Consider the following 15,787-nt stretch of genomic DNA (forward strand, 5'->3'; position numbering starts at 1 on the left):
ATAATTTCTCCAAACAATCACTTAATGGGAGCGGTGTAATTCCACGAAATAGGTGAATGGAGTAGTGATCCATTTTATGGAACCATCAATAAACTAAACCTTGCCTGCTTTTAAGATTAAACTGGAAAAAAAAAAAAGCCAAAAAAAAAAAAACAACAAAAACAACCCCCAAACCCTACAGCCAGTGAGAGGAGAAAAAAAAAAAAAAGAGTATTTATCTTTACACAGAAAATTTGTGTGCTAGTAAAGTGCAGGCAGTGACAGGAATTTCAATTATTTAATCAAAAAGAAAATGAAAGTGGCTTTAAGTGTTGTGATTTGAGCCAGTGAAATCTAATGTGGGCTCACATTGAATATGAGGAAAATGGGAAGAAAATTAAAGCTGCTCCTACTTAAATCATGTGGTTACAAATGGTAAATTAGTTTCTCGATGTTTTCATTTAAGTGTTTAAGTGGAAGGTTTTATTCTTAATGTAGTGTTGTGACACAGAATAAAAACCTTATCTGTCTCTATGGCTTTTTTTCTTCCCCCCTCCGTGTTGCTGCCTTAGAAGGCAAAAGGGGAAAAAGCTGCAGCAGTATTAGACTGCTTTTGTTAAAATTGGGAGGCAATATGCTTTCACCACAAGCTCATTAAGGTAATAGATGAATAATGCCTATTAAAAATGCACTAGGCTAAATGAATTTAATGTGTGTTGCATTTGCCAGAGGATACAAACTGGAAAATTCTCTTTTTTTTTTTTCTTTTTGTACTTATTTGGAGGCTCAAGGACTGATCTCGGCTGGGCAGAAATGCACCGACAAGCAGGCACACACATTTTATGTTATTTTATGATTATTATTTATGTTCTATATGTATTATAGACACCTCTTTTATACAAGAAAATGCACAGGCTTATAAAATTCTAAAATCCCCCCTATTTTGAGGACATTTTCTATGATCTGTTTGTTTCCCACTCTCTCCAAGCTTATTTTACTTGACCTGTTGGACTTGCAGGTTTAATTTTCCATCCACCACAACAAATGGCAAACTCCTTTGCCAAGACTCCTTTGGGCTGCTGAATTCCAAGTCTTGATCCCCTCCAAAGTCAAAAAAACACCCAAAATTTGGGCAAAAAACTAAGATTTTCTTTGCACTGCTGAATCTGGTGATTACATTGAATTGAGTGTTTCTAATACCAGCTTTGAAGAGCAGAAAATGAATTTATGGACTAAGAAGCCCCATAACTCATTATGAAAAATAACAGATGGGTGGAAGCTAAATCAACACCTAAAAATATCAAATTTGTGTATTTCCCCAGCGAGAAATCAGCGTGTTTTTAAGTCTGGGCAATTTTCCTTCACCTTTCTGGTCTAAAAAACAAATGCCAAAGTCACCACAGTGATTTTCAGGCTCACACTGAAACAATGGAGTTGCTGCCTTCTCTCCAGCCACTTAATTATGAAATATTTGGGGCAAAATGTATGTTTGAGGCTGATAATTGTCCAACTCATTTGACTGGATTTGATTGCTCTGTTAAAACCACAGTAAGGGGGAAAAGGAGAGTTGGAGAGGGATGTACAAGGCTCACTTTTGTTTGAGCAGGAAATCATGTTAAAATAAAATATCAGAAAGAGCAAGGAATAGCTGGGCTGAATCAAACATTGCAGAACTAAATAAATGGGGTTTGTTTTTAAATCATGGAAATGTTACCTCACTAATTTGTAACCCACCTGCATCACCACTTGTTTCAGATGACTTAGAGCATTTTAATACTTCCCTTTAAAAATTATACTGACAAATGTGAGTGAGTGTTTTTAACATTAAGCAATATTCCCTTCCATTTGAATACCTCACCCTTGGAAAGGGACAAAATCCCATTTCAGAAGGTAATTTCCAGTTTTAAAGCGTTATTTGAAGATGCATTTGTGAGATGCCGACTGGATTCTGTCCTTATTTTTCTTTTTCTTTTCCTCCCTCCCCTCCCAGACCTGTCATCCACTTCTGGAGTGCTTAAAATAAAGTGCACAGATACAGAGTAAGCTGAAACAGTCAAGAAGCCATATAATACAAAAATGTTTCGAGTAAAGTGTGTTACTCAGATCTTTCTAAAGTACATTTCTGCCTTTATTCTGAAGGCCACAGCACAGGCAACTCTGACTAATGCAAGTAATGGAACCAATCTCTCCCTTTGATCATCAAAAAAGGTTATCTTTTTCTTTTTTTTTTTTGTAAACTAGGTCCGACTAGTTTTGCAATCTGTTTGGAGTAAACATGAAAAGGTTTAATTATCTTTCAACCAAGGACAACTCCTTTTCTTTGGACAAAGTACCTGGGTTTGGGCCCATCCCTGTGACACACACCTGAGTCGTGACATTTGTGTGCCTCAGGTGAGACAACCATTTGTGTGTTTAAACCAGGGGGTTTAAAAACCAGTCCTAAGTGATTTATAAAATCCACTCTCCAGTAGAAATGACCTTTTAACTGGAGGCTGAATCGTGTTTACAGGGGCTGAGTGTGGTTTGGAGATAATTTTCAGGGGAGCTGCTCAAAATATAAAATATAAACACGGAGCTGAGGGCCGTGATAGAGATCTGGGGATGAGAGAAAGCTGCTCCTTCACCCTGTTTATAAACACTTATTTCCTCTGCATACACTGTGATTCAAACTATAAATTTAAAGACTTAGAAAAGTGGGGTTTTTGTTCCACAGGCTGCCAAGGTTGGATGTTTTCTCCGTGTCTGATACAGGAGGTCAGCCTGGATGGTCATAACAGCTCCCTCTGACCTCAGAGTGCATCATTTGTCTGCTTTTTTGGTTTTAAGGCTTCAAAACGAGACACTTTAAGGCTGGAAAGCGAAGAGTGGAATTGGAAAGAAAATCAAAGTATTTGAGTCATTTTGGTTTCTGTGCTCTGCTGGTTTTTACTTCAGTTACTTCTCACTTCCTCCAGCCTGAGCTCACACTTGGGGGTTGTATATTCAGTGTTTCTCCAAGTGGGAAAGGGATATGAGGTTTTCACAAGGAAAACCACAAAGAAAAGTAGGGAGACAATGGGAATAAAATCAAGGTTGAATGGATAAGAAAGGGAAAAGGAGGATTATCCTGCCCCAGAGGTTAAAAGCAAGGACGTACACGGTTCAGACATCACGAAATTGGGGAAACAAGGGAGGTCCCGAGCCATTAATGCAGAAAAGTGACTCAAAATGTTGGGTTGTGCAGATGCTTGTTACACAGCTGGAATGAAAGAGCACCAATGAGCATTAATGTGCTAAAGGCAACAACAAAGCAGGGACTAGAGGAGCAAGAATGGATTTTTTTAGAGAGCAGAGGATTAGCCCAGATCCCAAAGTACAGATGGCGTTGGGTGAAATAATCACCTCGGCCTCGAGGGAGCCAGCAGTGCCCATGGGTTGGGCACACCACGAGGAGGAATTGAGATGCAACCAAATGAAGAGGAGACTAATTGAAAGCAGGTCCCAGGGAAACTTCTAAGCCTCCCTCCCAATTTCTGACTCATCCCCCCCCCCAAAAAAAAACAACAAAAAAAAAGAAAAGAAAGAAACAAAGAAGAAGGAATAATCTTGCTGTGTTTTGGAACAATCCAGATGACCCTGCTGAAGTTGAAAACAAATATTAGAGAATTAAAAAGGTCTTGGTTAATAAGAATCACTATTTTATGGAAGTGTTTAGACCAAACCTGCCAATGCTAACACTTTCATTCTCTTTCTGCAAGTTCCCTGCCTTCAGAAAATGCTCAGGATTTCCAGCTAATGAGGCCAATTTTTGGCACAGAGATAAAATTTTGGGTCTAGGAATAGAACCCCTGAGCTCATGCACACACAGTTGGGTTTGGGAGGTGTGTAAGGAAGCTGCAGTCTGGTTTTACACTTTAAGTTTCATTTTGCCCCTCAGTGATGCCAAACCTCTTTTTATCCCTGAGATTCTTGCAGTTATTGGTAGTGATACAAACCTCAAAAATGCCTTCCTGTCTCAACACCTTCTTAATGTGGCATCAGCCACCCTTCCATCCCCTGTGCTTTTCACCTGGAACTACAGCCCTGAAATTATTGTGCTGTTCATGGGGAGATTCAGTGATTCTGTGAGAATAACACAGACCCAGCTTTTGACCTGAGTGTTTCTTGTCTGGGGATAGAATAACAGGCTGATTTCTTCTCTGTTTCTCACTCTGCCTCCTCTTCCTCTCAGCACAGATGAAGGACAGGGCCAGTCCATGGGATGACACATTTCTGAGGCAGCAAAAGCCAAGGGGGAGTTCTGATTCTTGGAAAACTCTGAATATTCTCCTGGTTAGGAGTTAAACCCCTCTTTGATGCTCCTTTCCCCTCCCACCCTCTCTCAGCCCTGGGACAACCTCAGGGTTTGTTTCAGGCAGTTTCAGGCAGCACTTCACCTCAAATCCCATCCACCACACCCTCCTGGTGCCAGGGCAGAGCAGAGGGTTTCCAACACTAAAATATCCATGGAATCACTGGATATCCCATCTGGAAGGGATCCACAGGGAGCCCAGCTCCCCATTCTGTGTGGCAATGCTGACATGCCAGGAGAAGCCTCTGGTGCAGACCCAACCTGGTACTCAGGGGGTTCCCACCACTGCCTTTATCTCGTGCCAGCTGAGCTGAATTTTATAAAATCACAGCATCCCTGCTCCTGGATGGATTTTCCACAGCCTGCAGGGTGGTGGGAAGCAGGGTTGGGTGCCAGGTGTAGGCACAGGTAGGTGGGGTGTGGAAGGGCAGAGGGGCTGGAGCAAGACAGGAGTGTTTTTGCCTCTCCCCAGCAGCACCACAGGTCAGGGGCACCTGCTCCTGCAGGGTGGGAAGTGGTTTTGCCTGAAGCACCAGGATGGAACATTCTCCATTAAGCCATGCTTTGTGTTCAAAAGACCTCTCTCTATGTTACGTGTGTGGCTACTCAACCCGAGCTCTTCAGACCTCTTTCCTGCAGCCAGGCTCCCATTTTGAGCATAGCAGGGCTGTCTGGTTTTAATTTAACCCTTCCTTTTGGAGTGGATTTGTCTTGAAAGGCATGAAAAGGCCGGGCTCCCAGGCTACCTCACCTCTTCAAGAGCCACAGGAAGGTAAGTGCATGTATTTTTAAACTGCACCAAACTTATCCCTAATGCAGCACACTGAAATAAAGCTGCCAACATCAGTGTGGCTGCACCGACCTTTTAAATGACCCCCGAGGTTCTGAGTCAAATAAATTTCTGTTTTCCTGGGCAAAATTCTCCCTGTGATACCTTGAAATGATCTTAAGTGTGCAAGTAATGATGGCTGGGGTTTATCTAAGCAAAGCACACGTGTTATGTGTGTTATTAAATCATGAAAGGGAGAGGTGTGTACATACACAGGGAGGATGTGTTTGTAAAAGTTAATACAGCTCTTTGAGCCTGTAAGACTAATTTTATTTTATTGAAGAAACAAGAAACAAACTCCACAGCAGTGTGGCTGCCTGGGTTAGGTATCAACCATGAGGTTTGGGGGTCCAGCCCCCCAAGGTGTAAAAGTGCAGCTCCGAGGGGCGATTCTGCTCCTCCCGAACGGGGAGGGAAACACACAGGGAGTAAAACAGCCAAACCTGCAGCTTCTCCCTGCCTTGCCCTCTTGTTTTCCCTCCTTGATGTGTTCCTCAGCCCAGCAGAACCTCAGCTTCTGCCCAGCTTTGGGGCAGCTGCTGCTGAATTTGGTGAAAAGCCGTGGGAGCCCCTCCCCAGGAGCCCCTGCCCTGCTCACCCAGGAGGTTGGCAGCAAAAGGGGTGATGTGTGCTTGCAAAAACCCCCAGGAATACCTGCTGTGGGCATGGCTGGCCAGCAAAAAGGGCCAGCCTGGCATCTGGGGGCTGCTCCTTGGGGAGGGCACGTTTGGGGGTCCCTGGGTGAGATCCATCCTGCTGGGCCCCCCCACCCCAGGGACCTGCAGGAGAGGGGCAAAAGGGGAAAACAGGTAAGAGACTTCTGGGGCAAAGAGGGTGGGAAGCCCCTGGCACCCCATTTCTGTCCCAAAAAGCCACGAAATGTTAAATTTAAACCATCCCTGGGTGTGAGGGCTGCAGGGCAGAGGTCCCTCCTTCCTGGAGCCTTTCCCTTCCCCACAGATGGGGGTTATCACCTCTGCTTCTTGCCCCTGGACTGGCACCAGCTCCTGAAGTGCCACTGCCTGGTTTGGGGACGGGTTTTGCTGCTGTTGTTGCAAGAAAACATCAAAAGAGGACCCCAACCCCCCTCTCCTTTATTTGTCTGTGCCCTAAACAAAGAGGGACCCCAAAAAGCAGCCTCTCTCAATGTGGTTTCAGGCAAGAAGCTCTTGCCTGAGTCCCAAAGCTGTCACCCAATCTGGCTGAAGCAACACAACTTTAATCTTTCAGATCTGCTTTAAATAAATATATTTATGGGCTGAGTAAAGCCCCAGCCCTCCCAGAGAAGAAATCTCAGCTGATGAAATGGCCAGTCAAGCAGCTTATACACTCCATGTTGGGCTTTAGACCCTTTTAATCACTGTTAATTCATTTACTCATTTGCTCCTCAGAGAAAGTTGTTGGCATGTTTTTAAACCCCCAGCCAAAACCCCGTGGTGATGCTGAAATGGGCATTTGAGGAGGGGACACCACGACAGATTTGCTACATTTATCAATTTATTTATCTGTTCATACGTCTATCAATTTATTTATTTATTCTTCCCAGAGAAAAAGAGGGAGTTTTGTGGGTAGCACAGGGAGGGGAGAGATTTTTCCCCCAGTTCTGAGGGGCTGCTTCTGCTTCTCTGAATTAGTGCACCTGCATCCATACTCTGCAGGCAGGAGTTTATATCTATATCTATATATCTATATATCTATATGTCTATATGTCTATATATCTATATGTCTATATATCTATATATCTATACACCTATGTATCTATATATCTATATATCTATATATCTATATATCATATATACAAGAATACAATATAATATATAATATAAATATAATAAATGGAATAAATATATAGATATATAAAATATACAATATAAGAATATACAATAATATATAAATATGCAAAATGTACAATATGAGAATAGAATGTAATATATAAATATAATAAGTAAAATAAATTTTAAAATATATATAAAATACATATATATGTTGTTTAAGTGAGTGCTGACTGCCTGCAAGTGGACACTACAGGGGTAAAACAAGGGGGTGTGTGTGGCTCTAACACATACAGGGTAAAAAACGCCCGCGTGGGTTTTCCCGGTGGGATGGGGAGCTCTCTGCTCCCCCCCGAGTTTTGGCACTGCTGCAGGAGCCACATCTTCATCCCACCCCCGCGTGTCCGTGCCCGGCGGTGGCGGAGAATCGACGGCGTCGCACATTCATTAAAGCCCGACGGTTGCCATTTCTATTCTTTTAAAGCTTTTTCCTCATCTATTTACCGTTTACCAGCTCATCCATATGGAAGACATGGCTTACACTTCCCTGAGAACTGTACTTTTAGGACTAATTGATTCGGGTAATTAATTTGTTCTACCTGCTGGATCAGATGGAAGCGCTGTCCGTGTGCCCAAGGATTAGCACTTGCCTTTCTAACATCTTTCTTAATTATCTAATAGCATGGGTTGTGCGAATTCTGGCTCTATTAGAACACTTTTACTATTAACGGCAGTGATTGGAATTGTGATGACAACTCGATTTCAACAAATTAGAGCTTAAAATCAGGAGATGAAGGAGAAGCGCCTTCTTTTAATTTCCCTGAGTTTAACATCAATAATTAGAGCAATTTTCCGAGATGCGAACCGAAATTACCTCGGCTATGATGTGGTGTATCACCCTCATTTTAGCAAATTGACTCCGGGGAAATGAATGTTACAGATTAGAGGGGGAAAAAAAAAGACAAACAGAGGAAAGAACCCCCCAAAAAAGTCTTGGCTCAACAGAGAGCGGGGAAGGGACGGGAACAAAACCCCAACGGGGTGAGAAGCTGAGCGGGAAGGGAGAACCTGCGTGCGCGGGGACAGGTCAGGGGAGCTTTAGGAGCGATTTTAACCGCTAATTTATTTCCCCCGAAGTTTTCTCTTTTTAAAAATAAGGGGGAAAGAGGAGATAACACTGAGATTTGGGAAAACGCTCCGAGGGGGCTGAGCGGGCTGGTGCGGTGCGGGCTGCGGGGTGCGGATGATGCTGCGGGGGGTGCTGCGAGGCACCGGAGCTGCTCCAAAGCGGCTCCTCGCCCCCGGGGTGGTTTGGGTGGCCCGGCAGGCCCGTCCCCCCCCGCTCGCCATTGGCTCGCAGCGCAGCCCCCTTCCCACCGCGCCTCAAAGGCGCGCAGCGCCCCGCGCATCCCCGACCCGCCCGCCTCGCCTCCCCCGGCTCCGCCAGGTTATTTCTGGCCGGGGGATATTTTATTTATTTTATTTTTTTAAAAAATTATTATAGTTATTTATTTTTACTCCGTCTCTTTTTAAAAACTGTTGTTTATTTATTTTTGTCGTCGTTATTTTTGTTTATTCCCTTCCGCCCCGGGGGGTGCAGCCGCCCGCCCCCCTCTCCCCCTCCTCCGGCAGCTCAGCCCCCCGGCTCGTTCCCTTCCGCGCTGCCCGAGGGGGACACAAGCGACATGAACCTCAACTTCACGTCGCCCGTGCACCCCGTGTCGGCGCCCAGGCCCACCTCCTTCTTCATCGAGGACATCCTGCTGCACAAGCCCAAACCCCTGCGGGAGGTGCCCCCCGAGCACTTCCCGGGCTCCTTGGCCTCCCGCGTGCCCCTCTTGGACTATGGGTACCCCCTGATGCCAACGCCGACCCTGCTGGCGCCTCACCCGCACCCTGCCCTGCACAAGCCGGAGCATCACCACCACCACCCCTATTTCCTCACCACCTCGGGTAAGCGCGGGAGGGACGCGGGGAGTTTGGGAAGGTGAGGTGGGGACTCGGGTGGGGACAGGGGTGAAAGATGAGCCCCTCCGGGGTGGGTGGGCATCTTCCTACACCCCTCACCGACGCGCTGGCTGCATCCCCCGGGGCAGGAGCGCCGGGGAGCCCCGGGCAGCACCGGCTTCGTTAGTGGGGAGAAGGGAGAGCAGCCGACCGCGCTGCGGCTCATCCTTCACTCGGCTGCCCGAAATCTTGAGGGTTTCCCTGTCTTTGCCTTTAATTTTATTTTTTTTAGAATCACTTTTATTTTGGGACTGATAGCCTCTCCTTTTCCTTGCGCTGTCCAATCGGGCTTCGCTTTCCCACCACCGGGGCTCTGCCGCTCCTCTCCCGCATCCCGGAGCTCTGTCTGCTCTTCCCCGGGCCCGTTCCTTGCTCTGGAAGGAGAAAACCTCAAAAGTTTCCCACTGGGCAGCCCAAAATGTGCACCAGCGGTGCCGCGGAGGACCGCTCTCCTCCTCCCAGCTTTTTCCAGGGCTCCCTTGTGTTTTTCCATGCCCGTTTCGTTGCCGGGAGGGCGCAGTCTCGACTCCCCTCCGGTGGCAGCGCTGCGGGCACTGCTCGCGCTGCCTTCACCTTCCCTGGGTGAGCTCGAAGCTCTTGGAAAAGCAACAAGATCCCCCAAACCAAACGAATAAATCGACCTCAGAAACGAAATAAACGAAAAAAACAACAAAAATTTAAAAAGAGGCAGGGGGAGATCCCACCCCGAGCAGCCGCAGCCTCTCCGCGGGTTCCTCCCGGCCCCGGGTCCCTTCCCGACCGCAGCCCGGGGTCTCCGCCGTGTGTCCCCCCAGGAATGCCGGTGCCAGCCCTTTTCCAGCACCACGCTCACGCCGAGCTGCCCGGGAAGCACTGCCGGCGCCGCAAAGCCCGCACCGTGTTCTCCGACTCGCAGCTCTCCGGGCTGGAGAAGAGGTTTGAGATCCAGCGGTACCTCTCCACGCCCGAGCGGGTGGAGCTGGCCACGGCCCTCAGCCTCTCCGAGACCCAGGTACGGGGCGGCGGGGACAGCCATCACCCTGCCGGGAAGGGCTCTGGCACCTGTGCCCACCCCTAATCCCGTCCAGCATCCCCTGTATCACACTGAGCATCCCCACATCCCATCCATCCGGAATCCCCGATACCCCATCCAGCATCCCCAAATTCCATCCAGCATCACCACATCCCCTCCGACGTCCTTCTCCCTTTCATTTTTATTACTTTTTTCCCCCCCTCCCTTCTCCTTCTTTCCCCGCTCTCCCCAGGTGAAAACCTGGTTCCAGAACCGCCGCATGAAGCACAAAAAGCAGCTGAGGAAAACCCAGGACGACCCGAAGCAGGCGGGCGGCGAGGAGAGCCGGGAGCCGAGCTCCCCCGAGCCCGAGCTGCCCGAGCCGGCCGGCGCCGAGCCCCGCAAGGGTCCCCCCGGCCCTTTCCTGCTCCAGGACCCCGAGGACGAGGTGGACATCCTGGAGGAGGGGGATCTCTGCCCCCACCGCCTCTAGCCCGGCCTGGGCTCTCCTGTGCTCCGGGGAGGCTCTGCCCCAGCCCCGACCCCGCAGGTCGCCCCCTCCTCCCCAGCCTTGAGGAACGCGCACAGGGAAGGGGGGCACAGGTTTTGTTGGTGCGGGGGGAGCCCCCTCCCCTCTCCGGGGTGAAGGCAGTACCGCCGGTTCCCTCCCGCATCGCCCCAAGCCTGAGGTTTGCTTGGAAATCTGATGTTGGGCTGGAGGGGGGAGTAAACTAAGCAGAGTTTCCTTTAGGTTTCCCCTTCCCTTCGAGATGTCGGACTTTTCCCCGTTCCCCGAACTTTCCCGGAGTTTCAAATAAATGTATACTCGTGGCAGCATGTTGTCGTTCCTGGGAGCGGCAGGCAGGGCAAGCCCTAACCCCATTCCCCGAATCCCTAAATCCTCGCCGCTCTTTCCACGCACTGGGCTCGCCGCCTCCATCCCTAACGCTGAGCCCGGGCAGAGCTTCCAGGACGTGCACACGCTCAAACAAAAAAGAATTGCAGAAAAGCCCTCCAAAGAAACAGGTAAGAGCGGAATTACTGTTTATTTAATTCCGATGTGGACAAGGGAGAGGGGGAGCATCGCCAAGAACTCGATCCTGCCGGGGATGCTCGGAGCAAACGCGCTCCCACCGAGCAAAAGGGATTTTCTACAGCTTGGAGAAACACCTGCGCTGGCAGCCTGATTCCTTCACGGCTTCCAGGTGGGAATCGGCTCCCGGATATTCCCTTTTCCTCTCAAATAGCCCCGGAGCTGCTCCCGCTCCAGGTTTGGCTCCTGTTCCCCCTCTCCTGCATCTCCCCCCGGCTCCCTGCGCTCCGTGTCGCGGTCACACGGAGCAGCCACCGGCCGCCCTCGCTTTGCCTTCATCTTCCCGCCGGGGAAATGGGTTTAATTTCCAGGTAAATTAAGCTTTTTATCATTTATTTTTGTGAGCTGCCGGCTGGGAAACGCGGAGCCTCCGCCGCGCTCCCAGGGCATCTTCGGGGAGGAGATAGTGGGACTGGGGATTTCCTCCATAAAAACCTGGAGCAGAGGCTGTTCTGGCTCAGAAATCACCTGTGCAGCCTCCGCTGCACAACAACCCGCTGGCACGTCGATGTCTCGTTACGTTATTTAATTTATTTTCCTTACGTTTTTCGATTTAATCGGGAATTTAATTTTGGTCGTCTGGCGTTATCAGCACTTTCAGGGTATTTTGGATTACGGGACGTGTTGTTTTGTGAGGGGGAAATGAGTCCCTGTTTAATATGTAAAATACAGATGATTGAAAAGTGTACGTTTGCTTCCTTTTTGTGGGTTTTTCTTTATGGGTTTTTTTTACATGTAAAATAATAAAAGTTACACGTTGTGGGGAGGAAAAAAAAAATCCCAGCTATCCAGAAAAAGCTTTTAATGTGGTGTTAGTGAATACTTTCAGGGCAATAATTTTCGCCAACAAAACGCCACCCTAAAAATCATGATTCAGAAGGTAAATCAACCACTTTCCTCCTGCAGCCTTGCTGTGGTTTGAAGCAGCTCAGGGAGCCAAGGGCAGGTCCAGCAGGTCACTTCTCATCTCTGGCTGGAAATGCTTCTCCCAGCTCCGGGGCTCTTCCCTTCTCCCAACACGTGCAGGGATGCGATGGAAACTGCCTCAAAATCCTTTCGATTTGACGCTGTTTTTCCACGTCTGCCCGTCAAGGATTTTGTTTGCTTTGCTCTGTGCTCATTGTCAGCCTCCCCCGAGCGTGTGCTTGGCTGGGAACTGCTAAAAATGATAGAAAAGAGAAGCTCTACCGTGATATTTTCACGATCGTGTTTTCCTGACCGTGTTCCCAGGGTTGGGAAGAGCCTGTGGGATGCACACAGCTCAGGGCTGGCCCGGCTCTGCTCTGGGGGGCTGCGATGTGCCAGGAAGGGTCAGAATGTGACCCAAATAACACTCAAGTCTCTGCCGTTTCTCCCCCGCCACTACAGGAACTCTCTTCCCGAAGTTTTTATGCTGATCAATAAAATAAAACCCCCACAACCACCCGCCCATCTCCGCCTCTCTGTGCTTTTAGGCACTTTTGGGACGGTGTTTAAAGCTACAATCATATTATTTAGAACCAAAGCCGCTGATTTCTGGCAACCTCAGTGACAAACACGGGCAGAATGGGACAACCCCAGGGATGTCCCCATCCCAGCGGTGAGCACTGAGCCTTGCAGGCAACGGGAGGATTCGGGAACAGGCTGCTTATCCCGGGAAGTTTGCAGCGAAAAACCCTGAGATTGAGACAGTTGAAGGAATTAGTCACTGCCTGAGACATTCCCGCTGGCCCCAGCCAGCTCCTTCCCAGCTGGGAAGCGATTCCTGCCAGGCTGGTGTTGGGAAGATGCAGCTTCTAGACAGGGAGAGCAAGATTTTGGGAAGAGCTTCTTGCGTGTTTGGAGCTTGGAGATGGCCCTGGGAAGAAGGAAGGGCTGGGGAGGTGTTTTATTTGTTCATTTCAACGATTTTTCTCTTAATTAATTTTTTATTCCTGGGTCCTTGCTCGTTCCATGACAACGGCCCGACTTTTTCCTGCTCTCCCCAAAAGCTTGAGGAGTAGGGGAGAGATTGTTTAGAGCTGCCTCTTTCTCTCTCTCTCTTTTTAAAAGAATATTTAGTGCCTTCATTTGGGAAATGCTGGAGTGGAAGTGGCTTGCAGGAAATAATTGGTGGATTTCCTATTTTTCAAGAAATCCATTGAAGATTGATTTTCATTAAAATTCTCCAGTGAGGTTTTGTTTTTTTTTTTAAATGAAATTGTTTCCTGTTAATTTATTTAACACCTAAGCGGTTAATGGTTTTCTTGTGGTTTTCCTTATAGAAAATCAAACAGCAGCCTAAAATCCTTCCATGTACCTTTGCTGTTTGGATGTTAAACACTTTCCCCTTTGCTGCCCTAAACATTTTTAACTTTTTTTGGATCTGGAAAGCGAATTTTTTCATTCAGTGGCCAGAGCTACATAAAAGCACATCAGATATGCAGGTTGTGTGGGCAGTTACAAAGTGAATAATTTGGCCGATTTCTGTCTTGGAATTATCTTATTTCTAAGAAATTATAAGTTTAGATGAGACCCTTCCAGGTCCACTGCCAGGGGTGGGTGCAGCTCCTCGCAGGATTAATGCAGTTGTAGCAAGGCAGGTGGGTGTAAAGGATGTTTTTGGGAGGCCAGAGTCACTCCTTTCTTCACATTCCTGCTTTTCCTCACGCAGAAAGCACTCGGGTTTGGACAAAATGATAAAATAAACCCAGCAAAACGATAAAATAAAAAGCGAAAATAAGCATAATAAAATAAACAAGCTACATAATAAAATAATAATAATTAAAAAAAGGGGCATATTCTTTGTGCCACTGTAATTTATTGTAGAATTTACCCTACTAGGAGCTGATAACAATCAAATGCTTGGCTTGTGGGCTGCTGGACATCAGAGCTTGTTCAAGTATTTAATGACTGCAGGAGTTGGACACAGCCGTGGCTGGTTTCCCTTTTGTCTTTAGAGACGTGATGATGGAACGTGGCTTTGAGGTTCTGCCTTATTTGATGTTTTTAACTGATAAACCCACCTTTTTTTGGGGGGGTCAGCAGCCTGTCCATGCCTTTGGTGAGGTGCTGATGTTGCTGCAGCAACGTTGCTCCTAAATAGAAGTGACCCCAGGTCTTTGACCCCTGAAGGTTCTCTGGGCTGCAACGTTCCCAGAAGCCAAAATATTAAGAAATTATGGCCCTACAAAGGGCCTGCCAAGTAAATATTGGGAATTTCCGTGGGATGATGCACACAAATGCCTCTCTGCCCCGTGTTGGACCACGGGAGCAGCAGACATTTTTTATATACAAATTTACATATATTTCTGCCTGGATAACTGAAGTGCCTTTGTTATCTGAGTGAAACACTTTTCCCAGCAATTTGAATCAAAATCAAAAGGACAGTTCATTACCTATATTATCAAAAAATGTTTTACTTCTTACTTTCAAACTGATCCCTAAGTCACTGCCCTTACTCTAATTAAAATAACTAAAATAAAGTCAGTCTAGGCTAGTTCAGGTTCTGCTCCAGCTCAACCCCTCCTTCAACATTTAATGCCACATTCAAGGCCTGTTTCCCATTGAAATTCCTTGTCTTCCTGATGTGAAAGACACGAAGGTTTGGCCTTTGCTTTCCAGCAGATGGATGCTCATCTTTCACTTGTGTGGTCCCTCTTTGTGCCACCAGACCTGCTGGGTGCAGGAAAAAACGTCTGCTGGTATTGGGGGAGATCAAAAAGATTTTCTTTCCACCCTATGCTGCAAATTTTGGGAAGAAAACCCCCCAAACAACACCATAACAAACAGATTTTCTGAATTTTTGTGAGATGATCAGTGTTTATAAAGAAACCTCCCCCTCCCCCGGGAGCAGCTTCACATCCAGGGCTTTTATTTTAGTAGGAAGTTCATTGTTTCCTTCCAAAAGCCCCAAACCCAGAGAGATTCCCCCTAATTTATGGGAGCTTTCAAAGGTAGTGGGATGCCAGATAGGGAGGAAGGTGATCAATTAAGACATTAAGCATTTTGTACCACATGGGTGCATCTGCATGGCAGCCAAATAATAAGGCCATCAGCTCATTTTCAGGGGGCTGTTGCCTACTTCAACTCAATCCTCAGATCAAAGAGAAAATGTCTGCTCGCATTTTCTAATCAGAAAAGGGATGCTAATTTAGGTTCCTTAATGTGTGGTGATAAGAGACTTCTTCAATTAACTGGATTCTATAGCTGGGAAAATAAAAAAAAAGGGGGATACAAAGGGAGTCAGGCTGGAAAGGCAGAAGTTCTCATTAAATCAAAGGTCCAATATTCATTACCTCCAGCATCTGGGGCTAAACACTAAACATGGAGATCATCAAAGGGGGTTTAATGGGTTAAATTGAGAATATAATCTAATTAAAATATTAGATACGAGTAAATAGCTCTTTGATATTCATCTGAAGGTTTCATTAAAATAGGCACTTGAGGTTTGTATTAAGGGGGGATTATCACTTTTAAGCAGAAACAACAAGTTGAGGTTCCCTGAGCAGAAATGCTTCCAAGTGCTACCATTTGGCTTCAAAATGAAAAGTAGGAAAGCAGCGGCTGGCAGAGCATGGGATCATTTTTCCAGCCGGGGTGGGTGGATTTTACCACCTTCCACAGGGAGAGAGGGCACAGGCAGTGCCTGAGGGTGAGGAGAAGGGAGGCTGAGGCAGAGGATGGAAGTGGAAATGTTCCCTGAGGTGCCAAACATCCCCCCTGCAGCCTCACCCCTTTGGGAAGGTGATCCCTGCACAGCATCCTCCCCATGGCCAAGGTGCTTCTCCCACCAAGCTCTCCCCAAATGTTATGTGTGTCCCAAACT

General features: G+C 47.3%; 1 protein-coding gene across 1 annotated transcript; it reads left to right on the forward strand.

Annotated features, from left to right (window-relative positions):
- Positions 1-8,234: 8,234 nt before the first annotated feature.
- Positions 8,235-11,689, forward strand: BSX (brain specific homeobox). The gene is made up of 3 exons (XM_064634469.1): positions 8,235-8,863; positions 9,712-9,908; positions 10,162-11,689. Exons 1-3 carry the CDS (start codon positions 8,596-8,598, stop codon positions 10,399-10,401), a joined length of 705 nt encoding a protein of 234 aa, XP_064490539.1. The 5' UTR covers positions 8,235-8,595; the 3' UTR covers positions 10,402-11,689.
- The last annotated feature ends 4,098 nt before the right edge of the window (positions 11,690-15,787 follow it).

The sequence above is a fragment of the Pseudopipra pipra genome, chromosome 23, assembly GCF_036250125.1.
Source record: "Pseudopipra pipra isolate bDixPip1 chromosome 23, bDixPip1.hap1, whole genome shotgun sequence".
Taxonomy (NCBI): Eukaryota; Metazoa; Chordata; class Aves; order Passeriformes; family Pipridae; genus Pseudopipra; species Pseudopipra pipra.